The sequence below is a fragment of the Cydia splendana genome, chromosome 7, assembly GCF_910591565.1.
Source record: "Cydia splendana chromosome 7, ilCydSple1.2, whole genome shotgun sequence".
In the NCBI taxonomy this organism is placed as follows: domain Eukaryota; kingdom Metazoa; phylum Arthropoda; class Insecta; order Lepidoptera; family Tortricidae; genus Cydia; species Cydia splendana.
In genome coordinates this window covers 13,839,099-13,858,194 of record NC_085966.1, presented here as the reverse complement: position 1 = coordinate 13,858,194, position 19,096 = coordinate 13,839,099, and the positions used below count along the sequence as shown (strand labels likewise).

The 19,096-nt window shown below is 40.6% G+C and overlaps 3 protein-coding genes across 3 annotated transcripts; 2 read left to right on the top strand and 1 right to left on the bottom strand.

Moving 5' to 3' along the window:
* Positions 1–409: 409 nt before the first annotated feature.
* On the top strand, positions 410–12,092 carry LOC134792208 (sphingomyelin phosphodiesterase 1-like). The gene is made up of 11 exons (XM_063763453.1): positions 410–613; positions 1,098–1,243; positions 2,351–2,512; positions 3,094–3,252; positions 3,849–4,081; positions 4,388–4,529; positions 6,689–6,864; positions 7,390–7,584; positions 8,064–8,234; positions 8,408–8,582; positions 11,735–12,092. Exons 1-11 carry the CDS (start codon positions 544–546, stop codon positions 12,065–12,067), a joined length of 1,962 nt encoding a protein of 653 aa, XP_063619523.1. The 5' UTR covers positions 410–543; the 3' UTR covers positions 12,068–12,092.
* Positions 12,093–14,610: 2,518 nt separating this feature from the next.
* LOC134792510 (ubiquinol-cytochrome-c reductase complex assembly factor 1) lies at positions 14,611–16,681 on the bottom strand. Its single transcript, XM_063763782.1, has 5 exons — positions 16,567–16,681; positions 16,317–16,484; positions 15,927–16,205; positions 15,256–15,450; positions 14,611–14,766 (listed from the first exon to the last, which is right to left on the bottom strand). The coding sequence occupies exons 1-5, from the start codon at positions 16,591–16,593 to the stop codon at positions 14,686–14,688; spliced, it is 750 nt and encodes a 249-aa protein (XP_063619852.1). The 5' UTR covers positions 16,594–16,681; the 3' UTR covers positions 14,611–14,685.
* A 338-nt stretch (positions 16,682–17,019) lies between these two features.
* On the top strand, positions 17,020–18,730 carry LOC134792192 (ATP synthase subunit beta, mitochondrial-like). Its single transcript, XM_063763434.1, has one exon. The coding sequence runs from the start codon at positions 17,117–17,119 to the stop codon at positions 18,665–18,667; it is 1,551 nt and encodes a 516-aa protein (XP_063619504.1). The 5' UTR covers positions 17,020–17,116; the 3' UTR covers positions 18,668–18,730.
* The last annotated feature ends 366 nt before the right edge of the window (positions 18,731–19,096 follow it).

Sequence of the window (19,096 nt, the reverse complement as noted above, 5' to 3'; positions counted from 1 at the left end):
TTGGTGGTAACTATATAGTGGGAATAACCTATGGGAACAAACAATGGATGTCACATCCGTAATTAAGGGTGTAAAAAGTGTCAACTAATTAGTTGAATTTACCTTTTAATTACTAAGGGCCACTTGCACCATTCCACTAATCCGGGGTTAACCGGTTAAACCTGGAGTTTCCATGGTTACCAGTACAATTTGACATTGGATTAACCGTTTAACCCCGAGTTAGTGGGATGGTGCAAGTGGCGCTAACTATAGGGTATTTTGTGTATTTACTTAACAACAAGGAAATCACAACCTACGTAATAACAAAACAAAGTGATTACCTATTAATTAGATTGGCAGAAAGGGCTTTATTGATAATTTCTGATGGATTAGCTAGATAAACTAAATATGTAACGACAAGTTAATATACTATAGGTAATCAGTGGCAACGCCCGCATGTCGTGCGAGCGCGAAGTATTTCAAGAATTTTAGTAGTTCAATGACTAGGTGATAGCCTATAAAAGTCGGGCGCCATCCATGTCAACGTAATAATTATTCGTTACTATGGCGGGGTTGAATGTGCTTGTGATTTTAATGATAGTGGCAACGAGTATCGCCAATCTTGTATCCCATGGTAAGTTCTACAATTTTGCCAACTATGATATGTCAAAGCAGTAATAGATAATGTCTATATTAGGGAACGGCTATCTTACAGTGATCCTCTTGAAGCAAAATGGAGCTCAGTCCTGTAGAATTGTAGATAAATGTGGGCCGGCTGCGAGCGAGATCTGGTAGATTCTTACTCCCAGTTTTGATATTTTTAGGTTAATCGCAAAATATCACGGAATACAGTATACAATAATAATAAGAGAGAGAGAGAGAGAGAGAGAGAGAGAGAGAGAGAATTTGTATTTCTGTGCAAAATAACATTAGGCTGTCTGCAGAGTCTAAGTAAATATTTCGCTTTATCAGAGCCCTAAACCAACCTAAACTTACCCAAAAGTTCCGGCATTTCAAATGATGACACACGAATCCCTGCAAAATCGAAAACGTCGTATCGTATAAGAGATAGCTCATTTCATACAAATCGATATAAAATCCTCTCTATCCACTTATAGATGAGGTGGAAGACTTGTTCACAAAGTTCGTGACTCAGCGGTTGACTGAGGAAGAAACCAGGAAGATGAACGATGTGTTTGAAATCCTGCGTATGCCTGAATATGTGACTGCGAGGTCGCTTGAGAACACAGGAAATGCTAGAATGGTAAGTGGTTCTAGTAAAATAGTCTATGAGTACCTAGTTTTGTTGCTCTTGTGAGTCAACGTCGTGACTTCCAGTCACTCCCTGATTGCAAAGGTTTTCTCAATTGATGACAATATAGATTTGAAGATCTCATAGAAGACTCGAGATATAGATTAGGTATAGATGATCTGATACTGGACTGACACTGGGCTGACACTGCATGGACTGGCACTGGTCTGACATTGGACTGGCACTGGATTCTGGACTTTATCCCAGAAATCATCCCTTAAGAGGGTGAAAAAGGGGGTGGAATTTAGCATGGGGAATCAAAAGTTTGAGTTGTGGGGAAGGATAAACAATAGTTCTTATCCCGAAATCATCCCGTAAGCGTGTAAAAAAGGGGGGGGTGGAAGTCTGTAAAGGGTATCAATTTCTTTAAAAACGGATTAAGTATAAGACTTTTATTATTTAACTTTTCGTAAGAAATAAAGAATGTTTATGCATTTTTGACCAATTAGCATCCCTTAGTGGGGGGTGAAAAGCGGATGTAAGTTTGTATGGGGAATCAATAAAAAACAGATGGGATTTAAAAAAAAGCTACCCAAATTATACTAATTCCACGCAGATGAAGTCGCGGACAAAAGCTAGTTTTGCCAACAGATAATATTTGCACTGGTACTTGATGCATTCGATATTTATACAGATAATTTCGAACATCACTTCTGTACAAAGTGCATTAACCTTTAAGGCTCACTTGCACCATTCATTAACCTGGGGTTAACCGGTTAAAACTGGAGTTACCATGGTTACCAGTACAATTTGACACCGGGTTAACGGTTTAACCGGTTAACCCCGGGTTAGTGGGATGGTGCAAGTGGCGCTAAAGAGGGTTTTTGATTATCTACATAGGTAGTAGGTACCTATGTAGGTACATATATTACGTGTATCTCTACGAGAAGTTTATTTATTTTGTCACTCAAACTCCAATGCCCAGAAACTAATATTCAAGCAAAACTGCGTTGACCATGCATATTATTGGTTTATACATGTGCTTATGCGGTTATGCGGGGTATTTAATACAGCTACCAGGACAAAATATAGGACTTTAAGTACCTACATTTGTTTCAGACCCTGGACTGCCTAGTCTGTCGGTCTGCTTTCGCGGCTCTATTCTCTGGCGTGGAGGAGGGTCAGAGCGACGAGGAACTGTCTGAGTCCATCACGGTTCTCTGTACGTCCATAGGCATCGAGAGCCACGATGTGTGTAAAGGCGCAGTCGGATTAAATATGGTAAGGTTATGTTTAGGTATTTAGTTAAATTATGTAAAGATTGCAGAAGCTCACGGGTGCATTGTAGATACCTAATTAACGACATGAATAAATCCGTTTGAGTCGTAGGTTTTTTAATACCACGGTAGTGACAAACAAGCATACGGCCCGCCTGATGGTAGGCAGTCACCGTAGCCTATGGACGCCTCCAACTCCAAAGGTGTCACATGCGCGTTGCCGACCCTTTAAAACCCTGTTACTCTTCGAATGCCGCAAAAATATGTGACACGCTCTTATGGCTCTACAAATAATATTGTGTCAGATATTATTGCGGCCTTCGTTGTGTAAAGGGGCCCACTGATTAACAGTCCGCAAGACGGTATCGGCCTGTCAGTTATAACAAAATTTTGACAGTTCCGAACAACTGACAGGCCGATACCGTCCGGCGGACTGTTAATCAGTGGGCCCCTTAACTGCCTTAACATATTATTGCAGCTAGGTGACTGTACACTCCTTTTTCTGAAGCCCCATACGTAGTCCCTTGAGAAATCCTCGGCATACAAGGAGGTATAGAAAGAGTTCTAACACCGATTTTTTTTCAGCCAATTCTAACATATATAATAAAGAACACCCCTGAAGCTACGCCGAGGACATTTTGTGGTCTGATCCTGCAAGCGGCGGGCGACCCTAACGTCTGCGTCTACACCGACCCGAGGTTCGAATGGCAGGTCGATCTGCCTGATCCTGTCACTGTCGACGCGGTAGGTTTGGAGCAGAACTTTGTAGAAAAAGTTTTAAAACTTCTTAGTCTTAAATATCTCTGGTAAACGTTTTCACCACCAGGAACAACAACGTATAACAAGGTTTTTTGACGTGATAACGTCTTATAAATCGATGAACACCGGTAGCATGCACGAAAAAGTGTCACGTTGTGGACAGATTTCCATGGTAACGTTACGTAATATAATGGTAATGTTTTCTTATGACGTTATCACGCAAAATTATCGTCCGTAAACCGACTTTACAGACAACCATATTTTTCTGGTGGTTTTGGGTCCCATAGTACAGATACGATGCAGTGCATAATTGTTTTCCTTCGTATTTTCTCGGGAACGTTTGTATTTGTCATGCTACTTCAGTCAACCTAAGTACTTTTTGTACCGAGACCGCCTAAAATAACAGGAAACGTTCGTACGTTTCCGTGAAAATACGGAGGAAAAACCGTTACAAACTTCAGCTGATAAAACGTCGATGTTTTCTATGAGACAATATGACCTTGATATATTTACCGCGCAGACTGGATTAACAAATTACGAAGGAACTAGGAATAAGCTGTATGTAATAACCTGCTTTTCAGACTCCAGCCACAGACACCACGCCTCTCACCGTGGCTCTTATCACTGATGCCCACCTCGACCCCCTGTACGAGCCCTACGGCGCCGCGTACTGCGGCCAGCCCACCTGCTGTCGAAAGGGCCAGACCACCTCCCAAGCCTTCGAGTACCATTCCAGCACTTCGATATACGAACAAACTTTCATCAGAAAAGACGATAACATTGTTTTGGATTTAAGTGTGTCTCAGAAAATACGGTAAGTAGGACCTAAATATTAAATACAACCAAAAAGCCTAATAAAGAAAACAATATGAGAATGTTACGTGTAAATGTTTCCGGTGGGTTAGACAGAAAAAGCACTGTTTTAACGGCACATAATGCGACGTAAACAGTATACATACCTACTCGTATTTAAAAGCGCGATGGATACTGTGACAACTTTTAACGCTTAAAAACTTTTTTATTCAACCGTTTAGTTATTATTTTCGCCGTTCCCTTCCCTTCAGTAATATGTTCGTTTTGAACTACATAAAGCAATACATGTATTACATTATCTTAATAGAGAAACACGAGGTCTAACGCAAACGAGGTTCCTGCCCGGAAGAAACCATGCCCCCGCCGGTTACTGGGGAGACTATAGGAACTGCGATACGCCGATTTGGGCCTACGATGACGTCGTCGACAGGATTGCTGAAACACACCAGGTTCGTTTACTTTGGCCATATCGTATCACCCCCTGTTACCATAGATATAATAAGGATGTGTTGCGATATTTGGTCACTTTGGCACATCTTCCACCATCATCATCAGAAGGGAACATCTTACGTCACTTAGCCGAGTATGGAGTATGGGCAAAGGTCACGCTACTCACGCTACTAAGTCTACTCTACTCTAATCAGTATGTATCTCGGTTTGTGGACAGGGACCCTTCCTAGGAAACATAAAATAAAACATATCTGGGATTTCACGAAGATCGTTTAGATCTCTCATGATTTATCGTTGTTGATCCTGCCGACTGCGCCATATAAAATGACTATCGAGATCCCTTACGTTGTACCTATATAAACAATCAGTACGTTAAAATATAATAGGGAATATTACGCAAAACTCTGCGTAGAGGGCGCCACTACTACTATCCATCACAATCTGGGGGTTTTCCGCGAAACAAGAAAATCGATATTTCGTTATCTAAGGTAGGCCCATTGTTAACAAAGCGCCTTGATGCATCAATGTCATATTTTACTAGACGGGCCCGCAGCTCCACTCGCGTAAATGAAATAAAGAGTTCGTCTTATGTTTAGTTAAATACCGACATTATTATGTATTCAACCCTGCCATGGTTTAAAACTGTGATAGGGATTTCTTATTTGTAGCCGTTATTTGGATAACTCAATTCGCAAATTTGTCAAAAAATGATGTGATTTGATAAAAGGCAAGATTATATTTTTTCATCTAAGTACACGTATTTATTTAAAACTTGTTTCAAGATAAAATTATTATTTGTTCTTATAAGCCTAGTTGCAAAAACGTTCATTAGATTAATTTTCGCCTTAAGACGAATATGGACGACCACCGCCCTTAAATCGCCTTTTCATACAAACATAGGTAGTCTAGTCCTCTCGGTCTTGCGATAGCTCTCGCCAGTCGCCATGGCCGAGGTTGAGCAGGTCTTGAGCAACTACGTCGTTTCAGCGGTACCTAGGATGTCAACTCGGGCGTCTCCCATTTTGTTGTCCCAAGTACCTGCGCTCTCTTCACGGCACGATCCTCTCCCATTATCTCTAAGTGTCCGAGCCACCACTGAATTTAGCCGCTTTTGTCTCTCAATATTTCGCCACTATATCGGACCACATCCTTATTTCTATGGCAACAAAATTATATTACGATATTTGGCCGACTGCTGACTGTACATTTGCTTATTTTTATCAGGTCGCTCAATAACATCTGAACATGCACTTTAATCTACCTACATAACTTACTATCAACTTTGTATTTTTGGCCCATCTCAGCATTCTTAGCCCGTTCCCCGGACGAATGGCAATGTTTGCCGAAGCCGTGAAAGTTAATCTGAATAATATAACTCAAAAATAAATTTAAAACAACAAAATACAAATTGATAATAATAATATAGTAATTACTTTGATTGATAAGAATGATAAGTCATATATGACATAAATCACTCGTATGGGCTCTATAGACTAAGGTTGAGGTCGGCAGCACTTTTTATTTTACTTCGTGTAAAAAATCTCAGAAATACCTGTATACCAACATGACAAACATAATTTAGTTTACTTTAACTTACGGATTATTTGGTCTAATCTGTAGCACCGCCAAACGAAAGCAACCGAGAGTTGCCGAGAAATGGCCGATGAAGATTGTTATGAAAATTTCTTTTCCTTATTGTAAATTAAATACGCATCGGAAGCGATAGTTTTTATGGTCTAGTTCTATTCCCATATGTAGATAATTGATTTGAACAGGTTTTTCTTATCATACGTGCGTCGTATTCGAGAAACGTGTCAAAAACTTTTTTAGAAATTTGTAAGGCGCCATCTCGCTTCTTCCCTCGTTTTTATCCCGTTCTGGTTTTTCAATTTTATATATATGATGATTGTCTGTGAAAACTTGTCAAAAAACAGTTTAAGGCACAGTATGTACATATAAGTTAATCTAGGGTATACTAGCTAGCTTAGTGCTGCACTCTGGCGGCAGAACATTGCAGTAATACCCCCTATTAGTTCTCAAAACTTGAACAACTCTTGTTTAGGATACTTATAAAACGATGCTTGATTGAAGACGTGAAAAGGATAGGTCTCTAAAGACCGTGATCCAAAAATACCTAATTCATACAAAACCATTTCAGAACGTCGACGTAGTGTACTACATTGGGGACAGCATCGACCACTTCGTCTGGGAGACCACGTACGAGGCTATAAACGAAATGAACAAACACGTGGTCGACAAGATCAGGAGCAGCTTCGGCGACCATGTGCTGGTCGTGTCCACTGTTGGCAACCACGAGTCACAACCGACTAACCAGTAAGTGAAACATCTAACCACTCTAACCAGTTAGATGAGTTATAAGAATTTAAATAAAAAACACTAAAGGAAATTACCATTTTGGAAATGCAAAAATTATGTTCCCCATCCAAAAATGTCACAAAGTTTCCGAATTTTTTCACTTGTGGAAAATTTTAGCAATTTTGGTAACTTTATGATAGCACGTCAGAAGGTACCTACAGATGAATTTACTAAGTATAGAAGTATTTTATTAGGTATTTGTTCATACGTAGTAGGTACTTTAATCAAGTATCTGCCTTCTCTATAATGTCGTATGTCTTAAGATGCCTACGTCGCATTTAGCGTTGTACGATAACGCGAAGACTTCTACATCCAAAGGGCTCTTATACACAGCTATAGGCATATTTAAGTAGTTACATACTTCCAGAAGCATGTTTTAACCCAGCGCAGGCTGCTCTCATGAAAATTATAAATTGGTCCTTTGAACCGGACATAACATGTGACGCGATAAACAAGAAAATTAACCAAAATTTCCCTCCACAGGTTTGCCCCGTCAAGCGTGACGGGCGACAAAATCAACACGACCTGGCTGTACGAGGCTCTAGCCGACAAATGGGAGTTCTACTTGCCTGAGGGCGCCAAAGACACGTTGTTAGAACGCGGCGAGTACTCCGTGCTTGTCAGGCCGGGGCTGAGGGCCATCTCACTCAATAACAACGTGGCTTATAAGTATAATTGGTGAGCTGATGACCAATTTATATGACCAGCGAACGCAAAACGTGCAAATGCCTCTAAAAATTTTGGACCAAAAGATTGTGGAAAACTGCTAAGTAACGGCAGTGCACGATTTATTATTTTATTTTTATTTTATTTTATTTTATTCGGGATGCTTACTGCCTAATATACATAGGTTAATAGACTTATCTACTATATGCAAATTACAAGCTTCCACATATTATCTTAGACCTTCGTCCAGCAGTAAATGTCAATTGCCAAATATCACATAAGTACTTAACAGTTTAACTACTAACAGCTAACAGTATAATTACTATTGGGTCGTGTTTAAACTCCAACTTCCCCGCCAGCGCGCCTCTCATGTGACGGAGCTCGGCCTTATACCTACGTATTACTGAATGTGGAATTTATTTGACCATTATAATAATTATATTTACCGATAATCGATTTAGATTTAGACTGCAACAAAATACAATTTTCAGGTGGCTAGTTTATGACCCTCTCGATGCGAAAAAGCACTTGGATTGGTTTGTGAACGAGCTTCACAAGGCAGAGCTGGCCGGCGAGAAAGTGCACATATTGACACATATCCCGCCCGGCGTGTCCGACCTCACGCACACATGGACTAGAGAATACAACAAGATTGTTAACAGGTAACCAAATGCACACATCTAAATCAATTGAGGGATTCAACTACAGAATAGATAATATACCTTAGTACCTAGCTAGTACCGAATACCTAAACCTAACCTACGTAAAGAATTATTACTACCTATCTAACAAATCCGATGTTTGACTCGCACTAAGTTACCTATTGTTTTTGCAGGTTCGCCTCAACAATAACCGGTGAATTCAACGGCCACACGCACACGGACGAGTTCAAGATATTCTACAACCCGGAGGGGCAGGCTGTGAGCGTGGCGTGGGGCGCCGGCGGCGCCACCACCTACTCCAATTATAACCTCAATTATAAAATAGCGACGTTCGATCCTGTCACCTATGTAAGTACCTTAATGCAGTCATATAGGTATCTTCGAATCCTAATAATCTTATCTTCCACTTTTCTGCACGCGATGTAAAGTCACATATTCCGAAATGGTACCTAAACCAAGTAGGTATTATAGTAGTATACCCTATCCCCTACCCCAAGACAAGTCTTAAGAATTACCGCCCTATTGCCCTCCTAAGCCAAGTGTACAAAGTATTCTCACGAGTTGTCACATCGAGAATATCACGAAGATTGGACGAATACCAGCCTAAAGAGCAGGCGGGCTTCAGGAGCGGTTTTAGTACAGTCGATCATATTTTCACAGTAAGGCAAGTGATACAAAAGTCACTTGAGTACAATATACCACTTTACCTTGCCTTCGTGGATTATGAGAAGGCGTTCGATACGGTGGAGCATTGGGCAGTTTTTGACTCCTTAAAACGTTGCCGAATAGACTACAGATACATCCAGCTGTTGAAAAACCTTTACCGCTCAGCGACAATGACAGTGCAAATTCAAGGCTCCAGAACCTCAATACCACTCGGAAGAGGAGTGCGTCAAGGTGACGTAATATCTCCAAAACTTTTCACAAATGCACTAGAAGATGTATTTAAACACTGTAACTGGGACGGCAGAGGTATCAAGATAGATGGAGAGTACTTAAACCACCTACGCTTTGCTGACGACATTGTTTTACTCGCAGAGACACCTGAAGATCTCGAACACATGCTCAATGATCTAAGCCAGGCATCGATGCGAGTTGGCCTGAAAATGAATATGGAGAAAACAAAGTGGATGAGCACCGCTGAAAAGGCAACCATTTCATTGGAAGGCAAAACGATGGAGAGAGTAAGCGATTACGTATATTTGGGCCAGAAAATAACGCTTGACGGTAACCCCTTGGATGCCGAAATTAGTAGGCGCATTCAATTGGGTTGGGGCGCATTTGGAAAGCTAGGCGATGTTTTCAAGTCCAAAATCCCACAGTCACTGAAAACCAGGGTCTACAACCAATGCGTCCTCCCAGTGATGACCTACGCATGCGAGACATGGACGTTGACCGTCGGAAGGGTGCGCCAGCTAAAAGTGGCACAGAGAGCCATGGAGCGCGCGATGCTCGGGATCTCCCTGCGAGACAGAATTCGAAATGAGGACATTCGCCAACGCACGAGAGTTACCGACATCGCCAAAAGAATTGCGCAACTGAAGTGGGAATGGGCCGGCCATATCTGCCGCAGGGATGACGACCGATGGGGCCAGCGAGTACTGTTCTGGAGACCTCGACTGGGAAGCCGGAGGGACGGAAAACCACGAGCCAGATGGTCGGACGACATTAGAAAGACGGCAGGGCCGACCTGGCATAGAACCGCCGCATACAGAACAACATGGAAATCCATGAAAGAGGCATATGTTCAGCAGTGGACGCAAATATGCTGAGAAGAAGAAGATACCCTATAATGGACACGGAACCAGTAATGGGACAAAAAAACACAATTCCTCTAAAATAAGTATATAAAAGTAGTTTATAAACACTGCATATATTTTTATCATAAATAAGAGTCCTAGAGCTGATTATGTTTGAATTTTTATTAAATTCGGTTATTTTTTAAGAAATGTGCGTCAACCCAAAAGTTGTCGTGCCACTGAAAAAAAATATCACTAAAAATTCTTAACAACTTCGCTAAGAGAGGTGAGTTAATTTATTAAATTTTAATTAATTAATACTTGATGAAAACTAGAATGTGTTTTGTTAATTGCATTTACCATGAGATAAGGTATACAACACACTATGTTGTGACTCCACAGATGTAAAAAAATAGTGGTATTTGGCCCAATCCCATTATAGGAGCTGTAAAACTGCATACCTCCTATGATGGGACAATTGACATAATGATGCTTGCCATGCCATAATTTCATGTTTTAAACAATACAGAAGTAAAATGTAGTTACGAAATATGTCCCAGGAGGTATTCTCGGACTTAGGATAAATTAATATCGTTTTTCCAAACTTTTATTTGACTTGCCTTGTTAGTTAGTGTGGGTCAAATCTTGGTAGCTGGATTTGACCCACTTTTCGATTTCCGATTCAGTTGAAATTTTGTGTAAGTACGTAATTGAGTATGCAAATCGGATGATAATGCAATATTATGATAACATGGACTTGATCTGATGATGGAGACAGGAGGTGGCCATGGGAACTTTATCGCAATAAACCCTAACTAATTGTGTTTGGGTATATTAGAATTGTCTCGATGAATCTAATACAATAATAATTGGCTGTGGAAAGAAAAATACATTCAGCGATAAAAGCTTATACCAAAAATTGATTTTTTTGCCATAACTTATTCCCCATTTCAATATTTTATACTGATAGAGCAATGTCCATTATAGGGGGCCCATTACTGGATCCACGTCCATTACCGGGGGCCCATTACTGGAGCTTTGGTGTCCATGACTGGAGAAAAAAAGCATAGTTTTAATTTGTTAATTATGTGGAAACTCATTGCAGTATCTGTGATACAACACGCCTAAAACATGAAAGGCGGATAGGACTTTCATCTTTTAACACGCTAAGCGGAAGACCAATTACATGTACAAGGGAAATATCATAAATACTCCAAATTTCCTCTTAAATGTCCCATGACTGGTGCTGTTACTATATGTAGCCTATACCTGCTCAATGGAAAAGATGTGAATAAAGTAATTGGAACTATTTATAAATAACTAGCGACCCGCCCCGGCATCGCACAGGTTAACAAATTATAATTATACACCTAAACCTTCCTCAAGAATCACTCTATTGACAGGTGAAAACCGCATGAAAATCCGTTCAGTAGTTTTTGAGTTTATCGCGAACAAACACACAAACAGAGACGCGGCGGAGGACTTTGTTTTTACCCGACTACGGCAACGCAAAAGGAGGGTTATGATTTTGACCGGTATGTTATAAGATGTAGTGACAATGACCGTCAATGACGGCGTCTTAATAAAACTCACTAATTTAGTAACTACCATTTTAATTGCATGATTTTTTTCTTTGAGTGTAAATAACCTGGGCGGCAACTGATTTGTTCCCTTACCTTAGTAGTTTGACCAACAAAACCTGATGTGTACCATTATACCTGAAATGATTTGCTAATATTGACATATCTCCATTCACTTCAGGAACCAACCAACATCGTGAACTACGTCTACAACCTAACCGAAGCGAACTTGACGCCGAACCGACGACCTCACTGGTTCCTGCTCTACGACCTGAAGCAACGTTTCCAACTTGCCGACCTATCACCGGCATCCATGGACAACCTAGTCACAAGGATGGTCACAGACAACAAACACCTCCTTGACTTATACGCGGCCTTCTTTTCTAAACTCAGCGACAATAGATGGCCGTGGTGCAATACGAATTGCAAATTGGACTATCTGTGTAGAACGGTTATCACAGTTTTGTGGGAAAGGCAAAAATGCGATGAGTTGCGGGCGCTGTACTACGCTTGACAAATTAAATAGTTTTGAATAACAATTCGCTTATTTTATTCTTGCTCAACTTAGTTTTCTTTTTCAAAGTAAGAGTGCCGTAATATATTTATAACTATTTTGGTACCTATACTATATGAAGAAACTTAAATAAATGAGAAAGCTATATTGAGTGAGTTTTACGTAATATCCTGATCACGGAAGTTGTGTTAATAAAATATCCTGATTAGTTTAAAAAATATTTCTATTTAGATTAGTAGGCTTTATATGCCTCACCTTACTACTCATAAACTCATCATCAAGTTGACACAAAAATGTCAAATCCCTTAGGGTACCTATTTGACATTTTTTAGGGTTCCGTACCCAAAGGGTAAAACGGGACCCTATTACTAAGACTTCGCTGTCCGTCCGTCCGTCTGTCTGTCACCAGGCTGTATCTCACGAACCGTGATAGCTAGACTGTTGAAATTTTCACAGATGATGTATTTCTGTTGCCGCTATAACAACAAATACTAAAAACAGAATAAAATAAAGATTTAAGTGGGGCTCCCATACAACAAACGTGATTTTTGACCGAAGTTAAGCAACGTCGGGCGGGGTCAGTACTTGGATGGGTGACCGTTTTTTTTTGCCGTTTTTTGCATTTTGGGACGGAACTAGGGATGTACCGACTAGTCGGCGACTAGTCGGGAAAGCCGACTATCCGGCCACATTTGTAGTCGGCGATTAGTCGGCGACTAGTCGGCAAAAATGGCCGATTAGTCGGCACTTTATTCGTGAAAGAAAAACAGAAATAAATAAATCAACAGTCATTATTTACCATATGTTTTATGTTTATTTTACTAAAATACCTATTCAGGGTGCAAACGAAAACTTTTGTTCATATAATTGACCGTTTGATCGTTATCGTATGTTGGTGGGCTGGTGTTTTCCTCTACAGGTCGATCTCAACTGATTCTCGTGTACTTAATTTCATGTGCAAGTTCGTTTTTATTTATTATTATTCAGTTTTTGTTTTTTTTTTATGGTGGAGCCATGAGGAACTTTTAATGTTATTGCAAAATTTAGGGACTTAGACAGGGCACGTTTTACGTAATGACGCTGACCACAGGGGATTTGTTCTTAACTGGCGACTACGTACGGGAAATAGAGCCTTAGAAATACCTCCTACAAGCTGTACTGACGGTCTGCACAGGATCGCAAAATAAAAGAACTAAAGACAGAAATTGAACGAGGATTCTTGTGATAGGTCTTTGAACCTGTAGAGAACACCTTTTAGCCAAGCTAATATGACGAATAGCGCAACCAAAGGAGCAAAACTATTGTTTTTCACCTGAACTTATACGAAACTAATGATCTGGCCGACTAGCCGACTAGTCGGCCGACTAATCGGCCATTAGAGCGCCGATTAGTCGGCTAGTCGGCTAGTCGGCCAAATCAGTAGTCGGTACATCACTAGACGGAACCCTTCGTGCGCGAGTCCGACTCGCACTTGCCCGATTTTTTATCAATGGTATCAATCGATCAGGTTTGTTTTGAGAATCAAATGTCTGTATGGGACCCATTGTCTTGAAGCAATACAAAAGTCACAAATGATGGTCAAAGTCTGGCACCCGCACTTTACTGACGAAACGCTTCTAACAAATTGGCAAAATACATCGTGACGTCACCATGTAACGTTAGAGGTCGTTTCGATATATGGAAAACAAGGAAATTGCCATTTTGTCGGTGAAATATTGCGTTTATGTATACACCGTGTTTTTTTTTTCCGTTAATTTCAGGGGTGCATTCCTGAGCTTAAATCAAGTAACTTTCTCAAAGACACCGATGTTCTAATTAACTCCATTTCGGAGATAATCAATAATTTATTTTTGTCCTATAAGGCCTCTACAAGCGTGTACACTTGCCTTAGGGCCGGTTTACATATTGATTAGTGTTTAGAATGAGTTCATACATTTGCTACTAAACTTAAGTACACTCTCGGTCGATCGATGTTAGAAATGACATTGATATGTCACAGATTTCAATTGTTTGGTTGAGTTAAATGTAATGCCCGTGTTACAACAACGCTATATGCTACATTTAATTACTTTTTAAACTTATTTTTTCAAAAACAGCAAAAAAAAATGTTTTTTTTTTTTAATTAACTATGCCATTTAGTTTTTTTAAACGTACTTAACCATACCCCGAAGTTAACGGAATTCAATAAAAACACGGTGTATTGTTGGTATACAATATATTTTTTAATAAAATGTAAGGAATCGAATGGTACCATTACTATTTTTTTATTTAAAAGTTGAAATTTTTTTTTTTGTTTTTAACTTTGAGGTCTTGTATATTTTTTTATTTTCCCATATATTTATTACGTTTCCAATTTATTGTGATAAATTGCTCATTTTCTATCTATTTAACTAGATTTAGTTATAAAATTCAACATATTGTGTCAACAACCCTATTTTATATACCTACCTAACTCCACAGGTATAGTATGTAACATATCAAAAGCAAAAATGTGAGGGTGCTGTAGTACTAAATATAGTAAAACTGTTTACAAGAATAAAGTTTAAATAACAATCCTTTCATTTTATTTATACATAACTACATATTTTACAGACTATAAACAAATCAATAAATTATTACTAATGTTTAAGTATACTTAACCAGGTAATTTCGGGTTTCCACTTCAGGTCTTCACTCGGTATTTTGTCGAGTACTTTTAACTGAAATTAAAGGAAAATGTCTTGTTAGTTTTATGTAAAACCCAAGTAGTTTTGTGTAAGTATGTTACCTTTCAGGCAAGATATGATTTGATATGAAGTTACTTTGAGTTATCAATATTACCCAAGTATGGAAAACATATTGCATTATTTAAGTGAGCAAATCAACAAACACATTTTTATTTAGCTTCACTCCCTATTTTTGTCACTTAAATTTGAACCACTTCTCGACTCTCGTTTTCTGATTGAATTAAAATTTGGATTTTGATGATAATGCAATAATACATCCTAGGCATGCTAACATGGAGCTGATCTGATGACACAGTCAAAAGTAACGTAAAGTAAATTGAATAAAATAAGTATATTAAGTTTAAGTCGAATGTGATTGACATGTGATTGAAATGAAATGTTATCTCTCCTGAATTTAGTATGATGTACTATTATAAAAAAAAATACAGTAAAAACATTACGTATTTCTGTATTTTTATTTACCTGATGTCTAATAAAATGGACAATCCTCTCAACATGCTCAACTTGCGTGTCGTCAGACATAGAATAGAACCTCCTCCAGACAGCGGCAGCTAGGAGACGGTCATCAGAGAGGCCTTCATCGTAGCCCACAAGGGCAGCTTGGAACTGCTCAGACAGCTCCGACACCTGCTTTCTGGCTATAGCTGGGTTTGCTCCCTGGAATATGAATTATTTAATAGTCTTTAACACAAACAATAGGAGCAGAGAAAGGTCTCATTTTTGGGAAAATTATTTTACAAGGTAAAGTCAACTAATATTTCAGTCTACAAAATTATAAAAAAAAAAATTCTCTTCCAGCATATCTATTTGTCAAGCAGATATTTGTTCCAGAGTCATGGGTGTTTTCTCTATTTGTTAAAGTATTAATATATTATACATATCATTGTCTGAGTACCCACAACACAATCCTTCTTGAGCTTACTGTGGGGCTTAGTCAATTTGTGTAAGAATTTCCAATATTTCTGTTTTTAAATGTACTATATCCTGACCTAAATATCAATTAAATATTTATACTCTAGCCACCCACAGATCAAAACTTGACAAGGCAAATGCAATTTTAATTAATTAAAATAAAGATTCAAAATACAATGTAATGGCCTGCCCTGGACAGTTAGAGGTTATACTATAATTACCTCCAACAACTTAATCCTATTTCCAACATCAGCCCACAGTGCCTCGATTATACAGTTTCTTACAAAAGATCCATCCCCTTTGATATATTTCTTCTTCTCTTCTGTACTGGGAACAACATCTTCTGCCATGTATCGGACCAGCAGCAGCCAAACATGTAGCTCTGTTATTGTGAACCATGTGGCGAAGGTGTCTGGCAGATTGAGATTTTCAAACCATTCTATGTATGCTACTTTGTCTGGCACACTTTCATATAGAAAATAACCTGTGAGTTTTAAACGCTGCAAGTACAAAAATATTAGCTTTGTGCTACGAAATATATTATAAACTCATTTCTTTTATACTATCTCTATTATTAAACAAAAAAAGGATTTCAAATTCATGACACTTACTGTCCTGGACTGGTCCATCCAACCAACGGCTTTCATGAATTTCTTGACATAGCTATCTTCTACTGCCACTGTATTCTGTTGCCTCACTGGAGAAATCCCGGTGACCACACTAATGACAGGCCCTGGCTTTGCATAATCTTTAATGTGAAAACGCTGTTGCCATAGAACCTGAAAAGATATAATACCCCATTTTATATGTCTAATATTACGGTGTAGCAGACATATATCCAAAGGAAAAAGCTCTACTAACTCGGGATAAAATACGACTTCTAAACATTTTGTACGTTTAGGCGTCGTGTTAAAAATATCAGAATTAAAAACACATTATTCTGATCAGAAGAAATCCAAAGTGAATCAAATCTCAATTTGACATTGACAGTTTTGACAAAGTACCCAATGTACACAGCTGACAGTGACAATTCCGAAAAAAAAAACGTTACTCATTGTCTATAAGTTGCGTTCACAAGAAAATTATACTTTTTGCATAGATTGAGGAAAAGATCTTACGTAAAATTGAAGTCATGTACCTATTCACAAACTTTAAATTCTTGTAAATGGAAAAATGAACAAAATGTACTGTCAATATACCAACATTATACTGGTTTAAGTGGTTTATCACAGCTTTTACAGTGAAGGGTTCTTGGCACATATTATTTTGTCATAGTCTGACGGAAGTGGGTGGTGTTAGATAACGATTTATATTTTTGTCTATGACCGAAATTTTCTGCCATCGGTCGTGTTCACGTTACATAATTCCGGCCGCCGATTATTCCTCACCCAAGTGCTCCGGATAATCGAAAATGTTGGGGGCAGTAAGTAGGGTTGGAAGCGGCTTCTTAGCAGCCAAGTCTGTTGCCGAAAAGGCCGTCACAGAATGCGGCAAAATTGCTGCTGTCTCGGCCGTCAACAAGAGGGATTATGCTGCCAAAGCCGCAGGCAAGGGGCAAGGTAAGGTGGTCGCGGTCATCGGTGCCGTTGTAGACGTACAGTTTGAAGACAACCTGCCTCCCATCCTCAATGCCCTGGAAGTGCAGAACAGGCAGCCCCGCCTCGTGCTGGAGGTGGCGCAGCACTTGGGAGAGAACACGGTGCGCACCATCGCCATGGACGGTACCGAGGGTTTGGTGCGCGGACAGCCCGTGCACGACTGCGGTTCACCCATCCGCATCCCCGTGGGCGTGGAGACGCTCGGGCGCATCATGAACGTGATCGGCGAGCCCATCGACGAGCGCGGCCCCATCCCCACCGACAAGACGGCGGCCATCCACGCCGAGGCGCCCGAGTTCGTGGACATGAGCGTGGAGCAAGAGATCCTGGTCACCGGCATCAAGGTCGTGGACCTGCTGGCGCCCTACGCCAAGGGAGGAAAGATCGGCCTGTTCGGCGGCGCCGGTGTCGGCAAGACCGTACTCATTATGGAGCTCATTAACAACGTGGCCAAGGCTCACGGAGGTTACTCCGTGTTCGCCGGCGTGGGCGAGCGCACACGCGAGGGTAACGATCTGTACCAGGAAATGATTGAGTCTGGTGTCATCTCCCTCAAAGACAAGACCTCCAAGGTGTCGCTGGTGTACGGCCAGATGAACGAGCCCCCAGGCGCCCGTGCCCGTGTCGCCCTTACCGGTCTCACTGTGGCTGAGTACTTCCGTGACCAGGAGGGTCAGGATGTGCTGCTCTTCATTGACAACATCTTCCGTTTCACTCAGGCCGGTTCTGAAGTGTCTGCCCTGCTGGGTCGTATCCCATCTGCTGTGGGTTACCAGCCAACCTTGGCCACTGACATGGGTACTATGCAGGAGAGAATCACTACCACCAAGAAGGGCTCCATCACCTCAGTACAGGCCATCTATGTGCCTGCTGATGACTTGACCGATCCCGCTCCGGCCACCACCTTTGCTCACTTGGACGCCACGACTGTGCTGTCGCGTGCCATCGCCGAACTGGGCATCTACCCCGCCGTGGACCCTCTCGACTCCACCTCGCGTATCATGGACCCCAACATCATCGGCGCCGAGCACTACAACGTCGCCCGTGACGTGCAGAAGATCCTGCAGGACTACAAGTCTCTCCAGGACATCATCGCCATCCTGGGTATGGACGAGTTGTCCGAGGAGGACAAGCTAACGGTGGCGCGCGCGCGCAAGATCCAGAGGTTCCTGTCGCAGCCCTTCCAGGTGGCCGAGGTGTTCACTGGCCACGCCGGCAAGCTGGTGCCACTCGAGGAGACCATCAAGGGCTTCTCCAAGATCCTGCAGGGCGAGTATGACCACCTGCCCGAGGTCGCCTTCTACATGGTCGGGCCCATCGAGGAAGTTGTAGCCAAGGCTGAGACCCTCGCCAAGAGCACCTAAACTGTTATTGATGTGAATGGATGATGAAGTAATGTATTTCTTATTAAACCTAGTGATTACCTACTTATTTTTTTTTTAAACCACATTCCTCCCGTTCCTTAGTTCTATAAACCCTCCTCCTCTCGTGTCGAATGTTGGTCCCTATGACAGTTCTTTCTATTCTCATTATTAGGGTTTAATTAAAAAAAATACTGGAGTTATATGTATTGAAAGCTACTCCATATAAATTTGAACTGTCGTAGTCATAGGACTTATAGGGACCATCATTCGACGCGACAGGAGTAACATCTTGCAAGTAATGTTAACTTTTTAAAATATTCAAAATACCTACTTCTTTCAAATATTACGTAATATTATTCACATCACATGTTCTTTCGAATATGGATCGTTACCCGGTAGGTACAAGTGGTATAACTAAAAATTAAAATA